This window comes from Sphaerodactylus townsendi, linkage group LG11, assembly GCF_021028975.2.
Source record: "Sphaerodactylus townsendi isolate TG3544 linkage group LG11, MPM_Stown_v2.3, whole genome shotgun sequence".
Taxonomy (NCBI): Eukaryota; Metazoa; Chordata; class Lepidosauria; order Squamata; family Sphaerodactylidae; genus Sphaerodactylus; species Sphaerodactylus townsendi.
The window spans coordinates 57,578,861-57,599,591 of record NC_059435.1 but is presented as its reverse complement, the minus strand read 5'-3'; the positions used below and the strand labels follow the sequence as shown (position 1 = coordinate 57,599,591).

The window sequence follows — 20,731 nt, the reverse complement described above, 5'->3', positions numbered from 1 at the left end:
CTCCCCCTCCCCTCCGCCTCATTGTTTATCATTGTTCAGGAAGTGACGCCACAAAGCAGCTTCTACTTCCACACATAGGGATGTTGCCAAGCAATGGTTTCCCGGAGCAACCAAACAGTGGGTTCGTTGGTTATTCATTGTAAGCCGCTGCTGCGGTGACTTTCAGGAAGGTTCGGATGAGAGCGGAGACGCGTCCGAGCAGAGGGCGAGGGACCGGGTGAGCGTGGAGGAGGACAGAGAGGTTGGGTGGGAGAAGAGGAGAGAGTGTCCGGGGACAACTTACACGGTGTGCCTGTGGACACGTGTTGTGCCTATATTCAGTTTGAGCACTTTCGCGCTTCTTGCCACCTACACCCAAAGTGAAACTCCAGCATGACCAGACCCAGACTTCTTTAACTTCAGGAAGTCTGTTGTAGTTTGTTCGTTCCAGCCATATCCTGACACTCAGGACATAACCTTTTTGAAGGAGCGAGCGGAGAGCATTGTAATGCTGACCACTGGCTGGAAGCCTGATAGATCTTGTTAGTCTGCTTGTATTGTAAATGATGGACAGAAAGAGAAACAGCTAGAAGTCGAAACAAGGGTGGGGTGGGTGAGTTCATTCCAGCCTCCCGGTGGTAAGCTGTAGCAATAAAATAAACTAGAGTGGATTCCGCACAATGAATTTATAGCAAGTTGCAATCGTTATAAATGAATTCATTTTCCATTTATAAAAAGGGAAAAGAGTTCATTTATAACCATTGCAACTCTTATAAATATGCTGTGCAGAATCCACTTAGGAGTTCAGCAAAATTAACATTAATTCCAGAATAAGCTTTGGAGAGGCACATCTGACCAAATGGCAACTGTGAAAGTCTATGTTAGAACAAGTGTTCATTTTTACATGAAGGGAATGTGTAAGGGAGAATCTGAAGGAAAGGAATTAATCCTCTGTATTGTTTTCAGTTAAATAACCTGTGGGACGTTACTGTTGTGAAGATGGCTGCCATGTTGGTGGAGGAGAGCATTTACAATTTAATACCTCTGTGTCCACTCAAGCCTTCCAAGGGACCCAGGTATATGGATATAAGCATTTTCTTTGGGAACCCATTTTAACAAAGCTTTGTATTTGTCGCTCAGACACACACTTCCTTACAAAATTATGCTATTTGTATTAACAGAAAATGAATTTAGAATCTCCTATCATACAGCAGCTGTTGAAATGACAGGAGGTGTCGGTGACATCCATCAGGAAAAAATAGGTTTCTTTGTCTGACTAGAATAAACTGGTGAAACCTTAAAGTCTAACTGGCATTGTATTGTAAAGCCTGTGCTTTTGTGACCACTTTGTGTGATATAGTGAGTTGTAGCTCAAATCAAAGTTCTTTAAGGTACTTCAAGACTCCTGTTTTTCTGGCTAAGGAACTCAGATTGCTAGTTTACCACATGCATATTTGCTTGATGCTGGATCCATTATATGTAATATTAAGAAGAGAAGAAGAAGAAGAAGAGTTTGGATTTATATCCTCCCTTTCTCTCCTATAGGAGACTCAAAGGGGTTTACAATCTCCTTGCCCTTCCCCCCTCACAACAAACACCCTGTGAGGTGGGTGGGGCTGAGCTCCGAAAAGCTGTGACTAGCCCAAGGTCCTCCAACTGGCGTGTGTGGGAGTGCACAGGCTAATCTGAATTCCCTAGATAAGCCTCCACAACTCAAGCTGGGAATCAAACCGGGTTCCTCCAGATCAGAATGCACCTGCTCTTAACCTCCTACGCCACTGCTGCTCCCAGAAGCATTAAGAAGCATTTCAAAGGTTATTGTTAATTATCTTTGTGTGCAAAGAGAAAAAAAGTAAAGAGGAAAACTGCTAGCTGTGCATGCAATACAGTGCAATCCAAAGAAAAATTACACTGTGTAAAGATGGTGTAACATGGAGGTCAGTGCAACTGGGGGCGTTCCCAGAGACAGAGCCAACATTATTTGGCTCCCACTGGACTTTGGCCCTGGGAACACCAGCAGTAGGTTAGACAGATTTATGTCAGCCTTTTGGCTGGCATAACTCTGTTTTCTTAATGGAGGGCTTTCAAGCAGCCAGGGATCTTCTGACTTCACCTGCCTCTCTGCACTGCCTGGAAGCTCTTTGGGGGTGGCTGAGCAGCAGCAGTGCCATCCCTGGTCACCTTCAGGAACTGGACTGGGCTGTTAGTGCCCCAGCACTGGTATCAGTGCTTCTTTGCGTGGACTGGTGGCACTGATGCTGGCATAGGGGTCCCATGTGGCTTTGGCCCACCCCCAATATCACTGGACTCAGTGGGAATTATTTTCCATTAAACATGCATACAGATGCTTCTATATATTAATTCCAGATATTACTATATTGCAGGTTTTACCACCACTTGTTCTTCTATTCCAAAATCTTTTCCTTGGGACAGTGGCTGTATTCTTTTGAACAGCATATATTAAATTCTCCTCCTCAAACTGAGCCAGCAAAAAGCAACTTTTAAAAGCATTATGGTACCTTAACCATCTGTGTATCTTCGTCCCTATATGCAAGTCCACCAGTCTCTAGAATGCTCATTCAGAACTACTCGACTGTGTTGGTAAAAATGGTACCATGAAAGAGCTAAAAGGCAGGATGAAGGAAACTGCTGGGGTAATCTCACTTTAGAGATCTTTTCTTCAAACATGGGTATAATCTATTGTAGAATTATGCACGTTGCAGTACTGTTTATAGGAGTAAAATATTTGGGTTCCCATAGTTACATATTTCTGTAAAACATTGCAATCAACCAATGTGGGTTTTTTTCAACTTATAGTGAACATGTGCTAAAATTGATTCATCTGTCCCCACCACCATTACCACCCTTCTATCTGTGGTTCATTTTTTTCTGAATTAAAATTTAGAGCATATTTCACCTGTCATTGATAATAAGCATATGTTTAAAATCAGGGAGAGGACTTTTCATCTGACCAACGATGATGGTTCTGGCACTCCCTAGCACTTATCTACCTTGTTGGCTGCTTGTTGGGCGCCATATTTTTCTGTAGCAAAAGAGTCAGGATGATGTAGTGGTTACAGTCCAGGACTTGGCCCTAGAGACCCTGTTACAGACCTCCACTCAGATCCTGAAACTCACTTTGGCTGGTCACTGTTTTTTAGTTTAGTGTACATCATCATTATTATTATTTATGAAATTTAATACACCATCCTACCCCTGAAGGGTTCAGGCCAGTGTACAATAAAACCAACAAGTAGCGCTGAAACATAATACAACAATATAAATCAAAAGTGCATCATAGGCTTGTTAGAGTAAAATGGAGAAAGAAGGTGTGTGGTCCCCTGAGTTGCTTGGAAAAAGCAAAGGATAAAAAAATGTAACTCCCAAAACTCCTTGAAGAAAAGGTGTGATAAAGATTTTGAGTGACTTGTTTTGATGGCTTTGTCTTATGTTTTCATGGCTGGGCATCAATTGTATTGATGTAGATGTAAGCTGCCTGAAGCAGAAATCTGGAGACATGGCATATGTATTTCATACATGAATTAAAATATAGAATAAATGGGTACAGAGAGAAAGGGTCGCTGTTGCACAGGGCATAATGTGATGGTCCCATCCAGCGTGATGGCTTCATTTATCAATATGGCATAGTGAGAGCCAGAATAGTGTAGTGGTTAAGAGCAGTGGACACTAATCTGGAGAACAAAAATCACTTCAGCCAAGAGCAGCCTAGAATCATAGAGTTGAAAGGGGCCATGCAGGCAATCCAGTCCAACACCCTGCTCAATACAGGATCAGCCAAGAGCATCCTAGCTGAGTGTTTGACTTCCAATTAGAAGGAGCTTACCCCCTCCCTGGACAGCTGATTCCACTGTTTCACAACTCTTTGTGTTATGAGAAAGCTAGTGTGGAGTAGTGGTTAAGAGCAGATGGACTCTGACCTGGAGAACTGGGTTTAATTCCTTGTGCCTACACATGAAACCTGCTGGGTGACCTTGGGCTAGTCACAGTTCTTTCAGAGCTCTCTCAGCCCACCTATCTCACAAGGTGTCTGTTGTGGGGAGAGAGGAAGGGAAAGGAGCTTGTAAGCCTCCTTGAGTCTCCTTACAGGAGAGAAAGGTGGGATATAAATCCAAACTCTTCTTCATCAAGACGCATTTCAGCCCCTGTTGTTTCACAATGGTATGAATGACATGTGGTTTGGGAGCCACCATGTTATAGATGTTCAGAACAAAACTATGGTCTCAGTGCAGTCAAAGGGAACAGTACCAATAGTTTCAGTGGAGCCATGGTTTTGCCAGGCAGCTGTTATTGTTTACTAGTGATATAACTGTACAATGAAGACATTTTCTTGAATTAAATGGCAGAACTATACTAAATTTCCAGCCTTCTCAGAAGATGATGAAGACCTTTGTCATACATGAGATGAAAACCATATGAAGTCATGACAGAGTAATGGAGAGATTTTCTGTAAATGCGTATAGTGTTACTAAATTGGATGCTGTGGTAGTCTATCAAATACACTAGAAACAGTCCCTACACTCACCAGCCGTCTTTCTTGTATAGCAGAGACTTTCTTCCGTTCTCAAAATGACTGAATGTTAGATGGATAATGGCGTTTTTCTAGCACAAAACAGTATAAGGTGACATTGTTCATCTAAACATCTTTCACTTTTTTATTCCTTGAGTAAAAGACAACATATTCTGTATTCTGCTGGTTCCTTTTATGGCATGGCCTCAGAACCATGCCCTGTTGTTGGCCCATAGTAACTGGTTAGCTATTGTGTGAGACAGGATGCTGAACTAGATGGCTCACTAGTCTGATCAACAGTGCTTCTCAGCCAATTGGCTAAGATCAAGCATAGTATCTGTTCTTATCACTAGTCTAATCCAGCAAGCCTCTCCATGTGTTCTTAATTTTATACCTTTTGAATGTCAGATCACACACACAAATAGGGCAAAATAGTGTAAAGGAAAAGTAGTTTGCCTTCGGATTTCTTATTTTTAATTTTTTTATTGTATAGAATATATATGTAGCAGTGACATACAGTATATTTATTCGAACTATACATTTTTCCCCTTCCCTCCCCCTTCTTTTTTCTTCGTTATTCAAGCAAGCAGCAGAAAGTTCATTCTCTGTATTCTCTTCTCCCAAATGTCTTCGTTAAATCCGACTTCTCTCATCCAGTTCTCAAACGTTGTCCATATCTTGATAATGTCTCTTAATTTTTCTTGCCATAGCATATTTTTTGACATCATCTCAAAAATATCTAACTGTATCTGTTCCCATATGTATTCCAACCATTTTGAGATTGTCCATTTCTTATTATCTTTCCAACCCAATGCTATAACCGCATGTGCAGCTCTAATCATAATTGTATACATTGGTCCCAAACTTCTATTCACCCTTTTATCTTCTATTATTCCTACCATTAGTAAATCATTATTTATTGCCTTCAGATTTCTTGTTATAGCTTGTATATCTTCTTTTCATTAAAGATACGTATCGGCACTAAACCCATATGTGAAATGTACAATGCAACAGGCTAAATCTCAGTGGAAGACTATTGGGCCACCCAAAGTCCTTGTACCTTCTCCAAAAGACTTCCTTCAGAAACATTCAAAGGAACCAAAACTACCAAAGAGTATGTTTTCAGCACAATAATATTTGAAGGCATTTTTATTTCTATTTTGTGGTATTTGTTGACTTGCAATATGTACATGCTGCTTTCTGAGTATGTGTTCAAAATCTTTAAAATAAGAGAAATACAATAACATTAACAGCCCAACCTGGAGCGTCCTGTGGCCAGGGACAGCGCCGCATCTGTGCTGCCACACCACCAATGTGAAGGGCAACCTCATTGGCAGAGAGTGCAAACACCTCTGGAGGTGAAACCCAGAAGCAGTTGCTGCTGTGGAGTTATGCCAGAAGCGTATTGGGGGGAAATGGTGCCCGAAGACAACCGCTTCTCTCGGTGCCCCCCCCCCCGTGCTCGGGGGCATGGCTTGGGGGGGCCGAGCCCCACCCCCAACCTCAGTACAGGCTAGCTTTTGCCCTCTCCAGGCCCTGCATGGATGCCTGCATGGAGCTGGCCTGCATGGAGGCCGGGGGCGTGGCTCAGCGCCCCCGAATGCAGGGGTGTGCTCCTGAGCCAGCCGGTGGGGGGGGGGGGGCTCAGTGGTGTACGGCTGGGGCATTCCTTTTGGTTATGTGGGGGGGGGGCGCCTGGCACCGGTACCTCTCCACATGACCGAAAGGCATGCGCCCGGGGACATGGGTGACCCCATGCCCCTATAGGCCGTACGCCTCTGAGTTATGCTAGTGAACAAGTGGATACCTGTGCCAACCACATAGGCTTTGGGGCTGGGAATGCTGGCATTTATGCCACCCAAAAGGGAGAGTCCATTGAGTCCTATAGAGGGCTTTTCAGGTGGCCAGTATGTGTTTGTATTTGCTTTCTCCCAACACTGCCTGAAAGTCCTCAGGAGGCAGCGTGGCAGTGGTGCTGTCCCTAGTTGCCAGAGCCCTGTGAATGGAACTTCCTGCCCTTCTAATTGATTTTACAAACTGCTTCTAGCCCAGTGGTTCTCAACCTTCCTAATGCCACAACCCTTTAATACAGTTCCTCATATTGTGGTGACCCCCAACCCTAACATTTATCCATTTTACAGATGGAGAACACTGATGCAGAGAGTCTTAGGTGACCCCTGTGAAAGGGTCGTTCGACCCCCCCAAAGGGGTCACGACCCACAGATTGAGAACCACTGTTCTAGCCTGAGGACAGTTATGAGGATTATTTTGGCTGTTAACTGTTTTATGTTTTCTTCTGTAGGTTTCCAATGTGCTTATATACTTCTTATTGGCTGCTGTTATCAATTTTAATTCATGTTTTATGACGTAAGCCACCTCAAGCAGATTGCTGAAGAGATGGCATACTAATGTTCTAAACAAATAAGTAAAATTCTCAGCTGAGTTTGGGCAAAGCTAATAGTCTGTGCCACATATTGAGAGAAAGTACTTTAAATTTTTATGTTTTTTAGACACTTGTGATACTAGAAAATCTACAGCTACTGTACCTTTGTTGTTGTTTATCAAAAACAGGGGGGAAAGATCAAACTGGCAAGAAAACTCCAAAATTAAGCGTTCCCTGCAGAACAGATCACCCAGTGATGGGCATTCAGAGTAAAAAGAATTTCATAAACACAAATGCAGCAAACGTTATAATGGGAGTGGCTAAGAAACCGGTACCATTTAGTGTCGACAGGTATCAAGGAGACAAATTTCCCCTTGAAACTTCAGGACTAGTTCCAAAATACCGGAAAAAAAAGGTATGTTTGCAAACGAGTGTAAAAATTGCAGGGCTTAGGAAGATTTTTGTCCTGTGGCATGAACAAAATCCTTGGGACTTCACATCTAAATTGTATATTTAATAATTGTGCTAAATAAAGGGATAATTTGTTCCTTTTCATTCCAGGGGGTTTCTGTGGAGCAGCATTTCTCCTATATATATGACCATGCACAGGGAAAGGACAGAATTGTGTAAAGTAGTTGTGCACAGTGTTGTGCAGCGGTTACCGTGTAAGATTCGGACTGGGGATACCTGGGTTCAAATTCCCAATCTGCCGTGAAGGTCAAAGGATGGCCTTGGCTCACTGCCTCAGCCTGAAGGACCCCATAGGGTTCTTGTGACAATCAAATGGAGGATTGAAGAATCGTATACACCACCTAAGCTCCCTGACCTGCCCCAGGCTAGCTCAGTCATCATATCTTAGACGCTAAGCATGGTCAGCACTGGTTAGTATTTGGATAGGAGACAACAAAGAAAGTCCAGGGCTGATATGCAGAGGCAGGCTCTGGAAAACCACCTTTGTTCAGCAGTGGCGTAGGAGGTTAAGAGCTCGTGTATCTAATCTGGAGGAACCGAGTTTGATTCCCAGCTCTGCCGCCTGAGCTGTGGAGGCTTATCTGGGGGATTCACGCCACACACGCCAGCTGGGTGACCTTGGGCTAGTCACAGCTTCTCGGAGCTCTCTCAGCCCCACCCACCTCACAGGGTGTTTGTTGTGAGTGGGGGAAGGGCAAGGAGATTGTCAGCCCCTTTGAGTCTCCTGCAGGAGAGAAAAGGGGGGGGGGATATAAATCCAAACTCTTCTTTTCTTCATCTCTTGCCTTGAAGACCCTACAGGGTTGCCATAAGTCTGCTACAACGGCACATTTCACCACCAACCCCCCTGGAGGAAGCATGGGGTAAAAGGTAAATAGGATGAGTCTCTGTAGTTTCTCCTTTTGTAGTTGGCACCGAGGCCGGCTTCAATTGCAGGCTTCCTGTATGCATAATGCTGCAGGTGAAAATTTTGTCAAATCAGCAGAGACGTGTTCCTGCAGACATCCGTTCAGATTAACACTTGATATGTTTTCCCATCTGTATTTGGCTCTTGTGAGTCGGTCAGGGAGTAGGCTAAGGGTAATATTCTGAATTGTCTTTCTCAATAAATACAAGTTATTTCGACATTTTATATGTGGATTTAAAAAAAAAATTGTGAACCTTTTGTTTCTTGCAGGATTATGGTGTCACTCCAAAATATGTACTTAGGCGAACTGAAGAGGCAAAGAGAGCCCAGGAGGCATACGATGCCTACGTGAAGAAGACTCTCAGGGAAAAAGCCATGAAACGTCTCTCTGATGAAGAGCGGGAGGAACTTCTGGACGTATGTCGGCTGACTTAGAAAGGGTGGTCTCAGGAATAAGTTCAGACAGAAATAGGGAAGGGCTTATAAAAGTTTTCGAATAGTACGAGTAGATATTTTTCACTAGATGGAGCTCTTGAATGGCTGTACACAGGACTGAGCAGACCATGGGATGTGGACAAAATTTTAAGCAATGAGGGTGCTCAAAGTTCATCTGAAAAAGCGGATTCCATCTCATCACCTTCTTTCTTTAGACGTGCATTCGTAGGCCTCCATAGAATATCTTTTAACTATCAAATATTTTGTCCTTGCTTAGAAAAAGAAATACTCTGTGACATATTACTTTAATGTTTTCTTATGTCACTAGGATAGACTCAAAAAATGATTAAAGTCTGTTTTTCGCTACATGTTTATAGGCAAGTCAAAATAATTGTTTCTTTCTTGTAATTCATATAGGGTCTTAAGGAGAACTGGGAACAGGTTCATAAAGCGTTCCAAAGCCTTTCCGTAGAAATTGATACCTTACCAAAGAAACTTAACAAAGAAAGATTGGAGTTGCAGATGAAACAGCTGGAACATGACATTAACAACATAGAAAAACACAAAGTGATTTACATTGCAAACAAATAAGGACATTTTAACAGAAAAAAAATAATTTTTTGTGCTGAGATGAAACTGAAGTTTGCTTTCCGTAGGAAGTGAAAAACATGTTTACTCAACATTAGGAAAAGTAACTAATTTCAGTGAGTATGTAATCTTACCATGTTTAATATTTTCAAGGTTGTAAATACGCATAATGTACCTGTTTTTTTCAAATACACATCTATTTTTCCCTCTAGATTTCTACATTAGGTTTATAATATAAAGAATGTGAAGAGTTTCAGATATCATTATAATATGTAACATCCTGTACTGTAGTCATTCGAGTATATGCATGAATAAAAAGACAGTGGAAAGATTTGGGGTGGCGTTTAATAAAGTGCTGTTGATATTTCAGTTAAAGATGCAAGTTTCTTCTTTGTGTGATTTTTATGTTATATGTTTTTGTTCTTTGAGTGGATGATGGCTGATGGTCAGGCTTGCTCTTCCTTGCAAAGGCCCTTTCTGCATGGGCCAATAAACACGGGTGAAGGGTGGGATAAAACCCGTGTTGGGCAGGAACTTTGCACGGTTCGCGCCCCCAACACGGATCTAACCTGCCCCTAATCCGTTCTGTTAGCGGCAGGGTGGGTTTTTTGACAATCACGTTTTTGGCAATTCTCTTGTTTTAAGGCGGCTCACAGCCGCGACTGGAAGCCACGCTCGGGGGCCGCGATCACACTCGAGAATCGCAGTCCCCAGCTCACACCTGCACAGCCACGCAGGGGGAACGAGCCATAACATGGCCCTGGGGGCAGTCCTGACTCCCTGCAAAGCTGTGCAGGGACCCAAAATGGCATGCGCCTCTGTGCGAAGGTGTGCACCCCATTCGCATGGCCAGCTGTCCACAGGGCAGCCAGCCATGCGAATGGCCTGGGGCGAGGACGGGTTCGTGTAACCCGCCTCTCACTCGGGTTTATTGGCCTGTGCGGAAAGAGCCAAAGAGGGCAAGTCAAATATGTTTGTGTATAATCTCAAGGAAAAGTCAACATAGAACATGTACCCCTTGTATAGTTAATTTCAACAGTATTTAAATATTATAAATAATATTTTTTATTTCATAGATTTTTACATCCTGCTTTTCTGCCATCTTGTTTGTGTGTTCATAGTTGGTGTGGCAGACAGTGCTGTCAAGTCACAGCTGACTTATGGCAAACCTGTAGAATTTTCACAGCAAAAGACTCTTGAGAGGTGGTTTGCTATCGCCTGTGTGGAGCAACCCTGGACATCTTTGGTCGTCTCCCATCCAAGACCTAACCAGAGCTGACTGCTTAGCTTCTAAGATATGATGAGATCAGACTATCTTGGGCTATCTAAGCCAGGGCTTCTTACCGTGTCTCCCCGAATATAAGACAGTGTCTTATATTAATTTTTGCTCCCAAAGATGCACTATGTCTTATTTTCAGGGGATGTCTTATTTTTCTGTGTTCTGTTCGTCGGGCATGCTTCCAAACAAAAACTTTGCTATGTCTTACTTTCGGGGGATGCCTTATATTTCGCACTTCAGCAAAACATCTACTATGTCTTATTTTTAGGGGATGTCTTATATTCGGGGAAACAGGGTAGTTGGTAGAAAGGAGCAAAATAACTTCTCCAGGAAGCTGCATGTGTTCAGCGATGGTTGATCCTAGTTCTATTTCTAGTCATATTTCATTGCCTCTATTGTATCAGTCCAGGTGTCCTAACACTCTAAAGCTGCACAACTGGTTATTCAGCAAACAGAATTCAACCCATCAAGCATGTATAAAGAACTACCAGGTGGTGGGTACCCCCACCCTGCCAATTTGGCAGCTCCAACCAAGCAGCTCAGACGGACGATTCATTCTAGCCCATGGCAAAATATCACACATAGTTGCTAAGCAGAGTTAGGCTTGCTGGGTCACAAGTAAGGGCTAGCAAAACAAGATGCTATGCTGGTGCTCCTGCAAGCATGGATCAACATGTGGAGCAGACATCTCTCCATTTAAACCAGATGTGTACTTTTTCATGAGGGTCACCAGCTCTACTGAGTGCTGAAGAAAAATGCTTTAATGGGAACCATTTGAGCTGCAGTCGCAAGGAAAACATTCTCATTCCATGCTCTCGCTCCAGGAAGTTTTGTCAAAATACATTTAGAGAATCCTAAGAATGTCACTGTATATTTACATGAAAAAAAGCACAAGCAATTGAAACAGTGGTGTTTCTGAATTGGCTCGTCATAGTATAGCAAAAGGAACAAGGGTAAATAAACGCAGTTGTTACTGCCTTAAAAATTGTTCCTTTATTAGAGGAACAGAATAACAAGAGCAAATGTCGAACTATTTTTTTGTACATCAATCTGTTCTTGTCGCATTTTGGCATATCTAGGTTCCCAATCACACAGTCACACAGTTTCTGCCTAACCTACATCACAGGATGGTGGGACAATTAAATGGAGGAAAGCAGAATGATATAAGCTGCTTTGGGTTCCCACTGAGGAGAAATGTGGGTGATGGATGAACTAAATAAATACTGTATGTTACAATTAAATGAGAATTGAGTAAGAGAGGCATACAGCTATAACATGGGGGGGGAAAGAAGAAGAAGAAGAGTTTGGATTTATATTCCCCCTTTCTCTCCTGCAGGAGACTCAAAGGGGCTGACAATCTCCTTTCCCTTCCCCCCTCACAACAAACACCCTGTGAGGTAGGTGGGGCTGAGAGAGCTTCGAGAAGCTGTGACTAGCCCAAGGTCACCCAGCTGGCGTGTGTGGGAGTGCACAGGCTAATCTGAATTCCCCAGATAAGCCTCCACAGCTCAGGTGGCAGAGCAGGGAATCAAACCCGGTTCCTCCAGATTAGATACACGAGCTCTTAACCTCCTACGCCACTGCTGCTCCTTAAGAGCAATAGAGACTTAAGAGACATGGGGGGGTGGGGAATTAAGAGACAAAAAACCATCCTACACAGTGAGGGTTTTTGGAAACTAAATGAATTTGCTGTCTAGGTTGCAGCTATAGCAGAGGAACCCCAAGGGATACTGCGTTCCCGCAACCCAAAAAGCTCAGCAAAGGGAAATTGTCTGATCAGTCAGGCCCTGAGGCTCCTTTAATTCATTTGGGAAACTCAAGGAGGTTGGAACCTTTTTGAAAATGGCATGCCATCTGTGCCTTTCAAAAATGAACAAGTGGCAGCTGTGAATAGGAACAGTCTTATTTTTTTATTTTATTTATTTATTGTTTCAGTTTCTATACCGCCCGATCCCCGAAGGGCTCCGGGCGGTGAACAACAAAGTTCAGAGACAAGCAGGAGCAATACCACACATACAATATAAATACATAGGCTCCATCTCATGTCAACAATAAAATAACTTAAAACCAGCGAAAACAGATTAATACATAAAGAACAGGCGTCCAACCCCAAATTTAAAACCTACCCCCAGAAGAGGGGGGGACGGTAGGCCCCTCAATATGAGGGACCCTGATGTAACAGCCCCGAAAACGAGGGGCAATAGAGAGCAGTAGGGGGCACCACATCAGCGGCCGGACACTCCAAAGGCCCGGTGGAACATCTTGTAAAGGTGAAAAAACGCAATAACTGCAAAAAATGCAATATCTGTTGCTCAGATAACTACTTCCTATTTCTGCTCTTGCTCATAATTATTTATGTTATTCACTGAGACTCAAGGCGAGTTACAAAATTTAAGTCATTACAATCAATTGGAAGAGGCATCTAATAAACAATGTAATAGGACTAGAATTTCAGAAATCTGAAAAGACATAAATATTAAACATGGCATATGAAACGACGCCAGAAATGTTACAGTGAGAGCAAGATAAACACAGAGAGCCACACATGCTCCACAGTCCCATTGTATCTACTGAAATGTCTTCCTGTATCATTCTACTATGTTAATGCAGCCCAATTCCTTTATAAAATCTCCTCCTCTGAGGAAACCTAGTGTACCACAATGGGTCAAAAGCTGTCCTGTGAACTCCCCTATACAAAAATTAATTTGGGACCTCAGTTGTGCATCAGCAAATGGGGATGATAATACCAACTTCACAGGATGAGAGAGTGGACAGGAAGCCTTTTGCACACTCTGAAATGGTACACAAAGGTCAAATATTATTTGAAAGACGACGACCCCACACTTTATTCCTTGAAGAAACCACTGACCCCCTTCATTTTATTTTTTCAAGCTATGTAGACCCACTTTTTTCCTCAGTAGAGACCCCCAACACCTTACAACGCCATTCTTCCCTCAGTCACCTCATAACAATTCTATGAGGCAAGTTAGGTGCAGAGGAAATGAGTGGGCCAAGGCCCTCCAGCCATGACTTCCATGGTACAGTAGCGACTGAGATTTGGGTCTAGATCCAAGGGTCCACCACTCTAACCACTTTACAGCATTAGCTCTTATTTATATGCTTTCGGTGACAAATTAAATCAAACAGCAACAAGCTTCCACCACAAGCTTTAGTCTCAGCCAGCATCACATTTTAAACAGGCCTCACTTCGGAAGGAGTGCACACCAACAGCCCAATCTGTACATCCAACAGAAACAAGCAGCAGTTCTTTCCCTGGAAGGCGTAGTTTCCGCCTGTACATGGATGTCATATTTCAATGCTCACCCACTGAGCAAGATTCCACCCCTCCCCATTTGGAAGCAACCAACCATGCACAGGCACACACACCACTTTCCCAGACAGCCTAAATTCGTGTCAAACTTCTGCTATGCATCCTGTTGCTACCTGGACAGATATTATTTAAATTTTAAGTAACTGCTGCTGTTGTAAATTTGTTTTAATGGGGTTAAGTTTTAGTTATGTATTTTATGTGCTGTTATTGGAAACAGCCGTGAGCCGCCTCGAGCCCTTTGGAGGTGAGGCAGCCTATAAATCGAACTAATAATAACAACAACAACTACTACTACTACTACCCCTGCGTATCAATCTGTTAGCACGTTAGCCGGACCACTGTAGGCAGCACGTCGGGGACCAGCATATGTGAATGCTCCAACTGCTCACTGGAAAGGAAATTGAGAGAAAATTCCTGCCTGATCAATTTTTTTAATGTTTAGGTGTAGCTGCATGACGGTCGTCTCACAAACGCACCTCCGCTCCTCTCCCACTATTAACCGTCTTTAAAAAAAACCTGTTCGCTGAATGAATGAATGAATGAATGAATGAATGAATGAATGAATAGTGGTCTTGGTCTGACAGCCCCAAGCTCCAACTCTAACAGTGTGGTCTCCTCTGAGGTCAGCCCCATAGAATGCAAAGGCACTGGGCTCGCATTGCAGCTGGAATGCGTTCAGGCTCTTCCGCACATACAGAATAAGGCACTTTCAATCCGCTTTCACAACTATTTGCAAGTGGATTCTGCTATTCTGCACAGCTGAAAAGTAGATTGAAAGTGCATTCTTCTGCATGTGTGGAAGGAGCCACAAAACAAGTGTGAGATCCGGTGGGCATCAGGCATCAGAAGTAACGGGTTCCGGGGCTGAGACGTGGCTCTATCCTAAGGCACAGGCCAGGTTTCGTCTTGAATGAATGGGGTGGGAGAAACTCCCCATGCACGGACTGCTGGAGCCCCGCCGGATTGCTGAGTTGGGGACCATCTGGTAGCGGCCAGCAGGAGGAGGCTGCAGCCCCAGAGCGCACGAGGCTCCCCGTGGGCGGCTGCAAGGACCGCTTCCTCCTCGGCTGGCCTTTTGCTGCAGCTGCGGCTCCTTCTTCCAGCGCCGCCTCCGTCTCCACCTCCTCTTGCTCCGAGCCGAGACAGAAGGAGGAGGCCGGGCTGAGTTGCACGCTTTCCCTCCAAATCTCCGGTTGCCTCCTCCTCCGCTCTCGCTCTTCCTCCAAGGCTTTGGCCAACCCCCTTCGGAAGATGGCCGGGTTGAACAGCAAGAGTTGCTCCGCAGAGGCAGCGCCGCCGGGACGCAGCGGCCGAGGGGTCGTGGTAAATGCCAACAAATCCCCCCCCCCTCCTCCCGTAGTAGCCAGCTGCTGGTGCCAAGCCCTTTGCTGGGTCTCAGCCCTCCTTACCCTTTTCCTCTCCGATCCGCTCCGCCTCCCCTCCGTCAACGTGTTATAAAATGACCCAAGTTTCTCCCGCGCCTCTTCCCTTCCCCCATCTGAACTAGTGAAACGGGGTTAGTTTCTGAACTGGAGTATTTCTTCCCATCATCTTTCTATGGATGAAATACCGCCTTAACACTTTGGGCACCTGGTATCTTTGGTTGGTATAATAAGAAACAGTAAAAATCGGTGGGTTATTCCCTCCCCGCTTCATTGCATGCTTATCTGCACGGGTTCTAATCTCTGGTGAATAACTGGATTCTGGGGGTGATGTTGAGCTTAATATTCATATGAATTAATGCAAAGACCTTTTGCTTTCTGAAACCACATTCCGGTGATCTCATCCCGTTGCTACCTGTTTTTGATTAGAGGCATTTGCAAAGACAACACTACTTTTCTCCTTACACACATTATCCTCTGTCTCATATACAAAATTGTATCTTCCTCTTTTAAGTAGTTTGGATGAGCTACAGCATTCTGTGCTCACAGTTACAGATATGTCACCTTCACCTGGGATCGTATATTCTGGGGATGGGGGACAAATCTCCCTTGTAGAAACCATCCTGATTAGGAGTGGATGTATACAATATTACAAAGACGACAGGCAAGGCACAGTTCTATGATCTTGCATGGTTAGTAACACCAGGCTGCATTTAGGGCAAATGTATTTTGTTCACACCAAGGTAATGAGCATCGATAGCATCACGACGTATGATCTGCTTCCAAAAATGCATTTTAAAAATTACCATATGGCCAAGATGCAACTTTTGCCTTGCCTCTTCCCCGAAATGACTCCTTCCAAGAGTCCTCTCCTGCCTTGAGCCTTTTGTCTGCTTCTCTTGGACTATCTTGTCCCTGTGAAGTTTCTATGAAGTTTCTTTTCATTGTCGTAGACTCCCTCAGTCATCTGGGGACAGGCCAAGGTGCAGTGGTAGAGCAGGCATTTCCTAGGCAGGAAGCCCCCTAGTTTCTCCAGTTAATGCGTCTCCAATAGCAGAGGCTTTGGTTCACCATCTGAGGCTAGGTGGGAGGCGACCAGAGAAAAGGCATTCTCCATCATTGTACCAAAACTTCGGAATTCTCTCCCCAGGAGGATTTGTCTGTCTTCCTGTATTAGTACTTTTACCAGTAGGTGAAGACTTTTTTGTTACATCTGGCATGCCCTCCAAATAATGGCTATTGGCCTTCATTCTGTGTTCATGTGTTGTGATTGAATTTTATATTTTTATCTGCATTTTAATTGTTCAAATGTTTGCTGCCTTGTGGACCCTTGATTGTATGGAAAGACAGTACAGAAGAATTCTAAATAAATAAAGCTGCTCTACCATTCCACACCTAAGGTCAGAAATAGTGTTCCTCTACTGGTTTCCTCTGAGACTCATGTATCTTTGAGGCATGCGGTCTGTGGAACTGGCGCTCTTTCCTGTCATCTAAAGCAAGTCTTAACCAATCAGTGGTACCTCAAGTGTCCTTAGGGATGTAATACCCAGCTGGGCAAAGCACCTGTTTTCCTGAAGGGCTAGGGCCCCTCCTGCACATGCAGAATAATTCACTTTCAGTCCACTTTCAATGCGCTTTGCAGCTGGATTTTGCTATGCAAAATAACAAAATCCACTTTCAAACCATTGTGAAAGTGGATTGAAAGTGCATCATTCTGCATGTGCGAAAGTGCCCAGAGTCTTCAGTCTTTAACTAAATTGCCCAGTTGATGAAACAGATCTATCTTCAGGAAGTACAGGAATGTTTACTCTTTTACATATATTTATGAGAACCTCTCTTGAATCCTATCTCTATCGGATTACCAATATATTATGATTTGTTGCCCAGGACATTTTCTTTTACATTCTTACACTCTAAAAATCACAGCTGTGGGTGTTACTTACCTATGGAAGATGCTGTGCCTACTTTTAAAGCAGAACTAATTGCTAGGAGCAGCAGTTGTGCAGTGGTTAAGAGCAGGTGCACTCTAATCTGGAGGAACCGGGTTTGATTCCCCGCTCTGCCACCTGAGCTATGGAGGCTTATCTGGGGAATTCAGATTAGCCTGTACACTCCAATACACACCAGCTGGGTGACCTTGGGCTAGTCACAGTTCTTCCGAGCTCTCTCGGCCCCACCTACCTCACAGGGTGTTTGTTGTGAGAGGGGAAGGGAAAGGAGTTTGTCAGCCTCTTTGAGTTTCCTATAGGAGAGCAAGAGGGGATATAAATCCAACTCTTCTTCTTCTAGCATGTAATTCCATGCAGTTTTTTTTACACTAATCAATTTCACTCTAATCGATTTCACTCATGTGCTTCATGTACACTTTTAAGAAGAATGTGTTTGTTTTCTCCCTAACTGTATGAAAGTGGGGATGGGATGTTTCATAGCTCCTTTTGCTTTGTTTCTCTATCATAATGCTATAGCAAAGTGGTTCTGTAACCACAAACATTTGCCCAGCTAGCATGAAACAATTTCTGCCCGCATTCCTGCTAACAGGAAATTTGGCCAAGGCTGGATGCTTATCTGGTGTGAGTTTGGGTGTATGGAATGTCTGAGGAAAGCATAGGAATCTCTGCGTTATCCCCAGCAGGATATTCTAGTTCTCTTCAGTGGGAGGTGATACATAGATGACAATAGAATATGTGAAGGTCTCTTTCTGCATGTTATTCAAGTAGAAATGCTGAGGCAAGAACTAGCCGTGTTCACAAGTTACAGTGAACCATGTATATCCTACCTGTGCATGTGTACATCCATCTGTGAGAAATAATCAGTGGGTTTATCAGTGGGTTAAAATGGGAGGGGTCTATACCTGGGTAAATGTAGGGTTTGTAGCACACATTTAGATGTGTTGACTGTATCATGAGAACTACGGTACTCAGCACACTTACTAAGAACAACCAAGTATAAACTGTAGATGTATTGTACGTGTGTCTTCCCAAAAGACAGAGACAAAGAGATTTTCTGATTTTCCTCGCTTTTTCCCCTCTAAAGAGTTGATTTATATAATTTCTCAGTAATTAGTCTTCATTTTAAATGATCTGGAAATGATCAAGTGCCTGGATTATTTTGCTTCTATCAAACCCTTTGCCAACAGTTGTTAAACTCATGCAATGCAGCAATAACTTTGTACTGCAAATAAAAATTTCTAATGTAATGTATCTGAATTACAGATTTCAGATGACTGGCCGGGATACAGTTTGGATCTCTTTACGTATCCACAGCACTATTATGGGGATCTTGACTATGTGCTCATTCCAAATGGGATCATTGTGGACAGGTAAGGTTCTGTGAGTGTGCCCCATATCATAGCTAAATGTTCTGTGACTCCAAAGAAGGAAGTAGCTTATAGGCTTGACAGCAGGAACAGAGGCGTACCAGGGATAAAGGGCGCCGGGAGACAAATTGTCTCCAGGACGTCCCCCAGGCTATGCCCTGCCCCGCCCACTCCAGCTCTGCCCCCACTGCCCTCGACCCCACCCATGTCACCATGGACATGGGCAAGATTTAGAATGCTTTGCTTGTTAACAGGTGTTCAAGATTGAAGTCCTCTTCTCACTCTATTTACTGAATATGCATGGATGTTGCTCTTTTGGTGACTGGACAGCTTATTTGGATAAGGTAGCCACCATGTATTTTGAAGGGAAAAGTTGTCATTCTGGCGGAAGCCAGCATTGAGCTGTATGTTATCAGAACTGAAACAGTGTGGTGTAGTAGTTAAGAGCAGGTGTATTCTAACCTGGAGAACCAGGTTTGATTCCCCACTCCTCCACCTGAGTGGCACAGGCTTATCTGGTGAACCAGATGTGTTCCCGCACTCCTACATTCCTGCTGGGTGACCTTAGGCTTGTCATAGTCCTTCAGAGGTCTCTCAGCCCCATTTACCTCACAAGGGGTCTGTTGTGGGGAGAGGAAGGGAAAGGAGCTTGTAAGCCACCTTGAGTCTCCTTACAGGAGAGAAAGGAGGGGTATAAATCCAAACTCTTCTTCTTTGTATTGTTGAAGGCAATACAAAGATGCCAGCCACAGATGCGGGCAGAATGTCAGGAGAAAATGCTTCTGAAACACGGCCATAAAACCCACAACATCCTCCTTTTCTTCTTCTTAGTTGATGATTGATTGATTTACAAGCTATGGCAGGAAGTCCCTCCCCCTTAATTTCCTCTATTTCTTTACATTTATATCTTTCCCTTCATCCATGGAGGTTGGTGTTACATTTGTAGCCAACAACCTGGTGAGTTGACGCATGGATGGAGAGACTGGTGCAGTTGATGTGTAATTCCATCATTTTCATTCTGTTTAAGTGATGTTTGGGTTCACATGTTGCCTTCATCCTTTCTGGGTGTGCTGTGATCTCACCATTCCATCATTTCACATTTCCCTTCCAGAACAGCCTTGGAAGCAACAACCACACCTACTCATGTTTCCAATTCTAGTTTGAAAAGCAAGCACACAGCAGAATTTGTTTCAGAAAGCAGAAATGCTGGTCAGCTGTAAAAGAGCAGGATTTCAGTTCAGTAGCACCTTAAAGATCAGCAAGATTTTTTGGGTGTAAGCTTTTGAGAATGGGCCATGTCCAGATGCTGGGTCCCCTCCCCTCCCCTGAATATAGTGAAATTTGCTATAACTTATTGGTTGGGGTGTTGTGTGGTTTCCTGGCTGTATGGCTGTGTTCTAGTAGCATTTTCTCCTGACTTTTCACCTGCATCTGTGGCTGGCATATATATATATTGTGTGTATATATATATATATATATATATCTGGACATATGAGAGAGAGAGAGAGAGAGTAAATATATAAAGAGATATATGTGGCTGGCATCTCTCTCTCTCTCTCTCTCTCTCTCTCTCATATGTCCAGAGAGATGGTTCAATTAGTAAGCTTGATTTGCATGTGTTGGGTGAATCCACCCATTTAGCATGTGCATAACCATAAAGATCGCATAATCAATTAGTGAGGGTATCTGCATTGTAGTAGCCTGGCCTTTTGATCCCTTTGATTGCTTACTGCCTAGAGTGGTAGCTGGTGTTCTGGGTGGTGTTCACTAGCCCCAGTACTGGTATCCAAATTTTGTTCATTTTCATGGTTTCTTCCTTTCTGTAGAAAATGTCCATGTGCTTGTGTATTTCAAAGGGATCAAAAAGTTCACTCAGACGGCCAGATAGGAGCAGTGGAAACAGTACATAGGCAGTAACTCGAGTGGAAGTGAAACACATACACACACATACACACGAGGGAGAGGGAAGGGAGCGGGAGGGAGGGAGGGGTGGCATGCAAGGGAAGAGAGGGAAGGAGAGGAAAGGGACGGAGGGGGAGGCATGCAAGGGAAGAGAAGTGAGAGAGGAAAGACAGTGAGGGGTGGCATGCAAGGGAGGGGAGGCTGATGCCCTCGCTAATTGATTATGCTAT

General features: G+C 43.8%; 2 protein-coding genes and 1 pseudogene across 5 annotated transcripts in view; all 3 read left to right on the top strand.

Annotated features, from left to right (window-relative positions):
- The first annotated feature begins 15 nt into the window (after positions 1–15).
- ENKUR (enkurin, TRPC channel interacting protein) lies at positions 16–9,660 on the top strand. 3 transcript variants are annotated; one of them, XM_048511630.1, is made up of 6 exons: positions 16–121; positions 946–1,055; positions 5,476–5,621; positions 7,079–7,305; positions 8,539–8,685; positions 9,121–9,660. In XM_048511630.1, exons 2-6 carry the CDS (start codon positions 979–981, stop codon positions 9,292–9,294), a joined length of 771 nt encoding a protein of 256 aa, XP_048367587.1. In that variant the 5' UTR covers positions 16–121; positions 946–978; the 3' UTR covers positions 9,295–9,660. The 3 variants fall into 3 exon arrangements, with proteins under 3 accessions (XP_048367587.1, XP_048367586.1, XP_048367585.1); XM_048511629.1 differs by having other exon boundaries at positions 47–217; XM_048511628.1 differs by having other exon boundaries at positions 53–117.
- Positions 4,806–5,025, top strand: LOC125441382 (annotated as a pseudogene).
- A 5,286-nt stretch (positions 9,661–14,946) lies between the features above and the next one.
- PRTFDC1 (phosphoribosyl transferase domain containing 1) overlaps positions 14,947–20,731 on the top strand; it is a 46,617-nt gene continuing 40,832 nt past the window's right edge. Inside the window, exons 1-2 of one of the 2 annotated variants that reach the window (XM_048511296.1) lie at positions 14,947–15,224; positions 18,496–18,602. In XM_048511296.1, the coding sequence (XP_048367253.1) occupies positions 15,153–15,224; positions 18,496–18,602 (179 nt within the window). In that variant the 5' untranslated portion in view covers positions 14,947–15,152. The remainder of the gene's footprint in view (positions 15,225–18,495; positions 18,603–20,731) is intronic. The other variant, XM_048511295.1, reaches the window with a different exon arrangement.

Bases quoted from the DNA above. Each gene is read 5' to 3' on its own strand.
- ENKUR (XM_048511628.1), top strand. From the start codon at position 94: ATGGTTTCCCGGAGCAACCAAACA. The intron at 118-945 runs GTGGGTTCGTTG...TATTGTTTTCAG, and splicing joins TTTCCCGGAGCAACCAAACA to TTAAATAACCTGTGGGACGT. The intron at 5,622-7,078 runs GTATGTTTTCAG...TATCAAAAACAG, and splicing joins GGAACCAAAACTACCAAAGA to GGGGGAAAGATCAAACTGGC.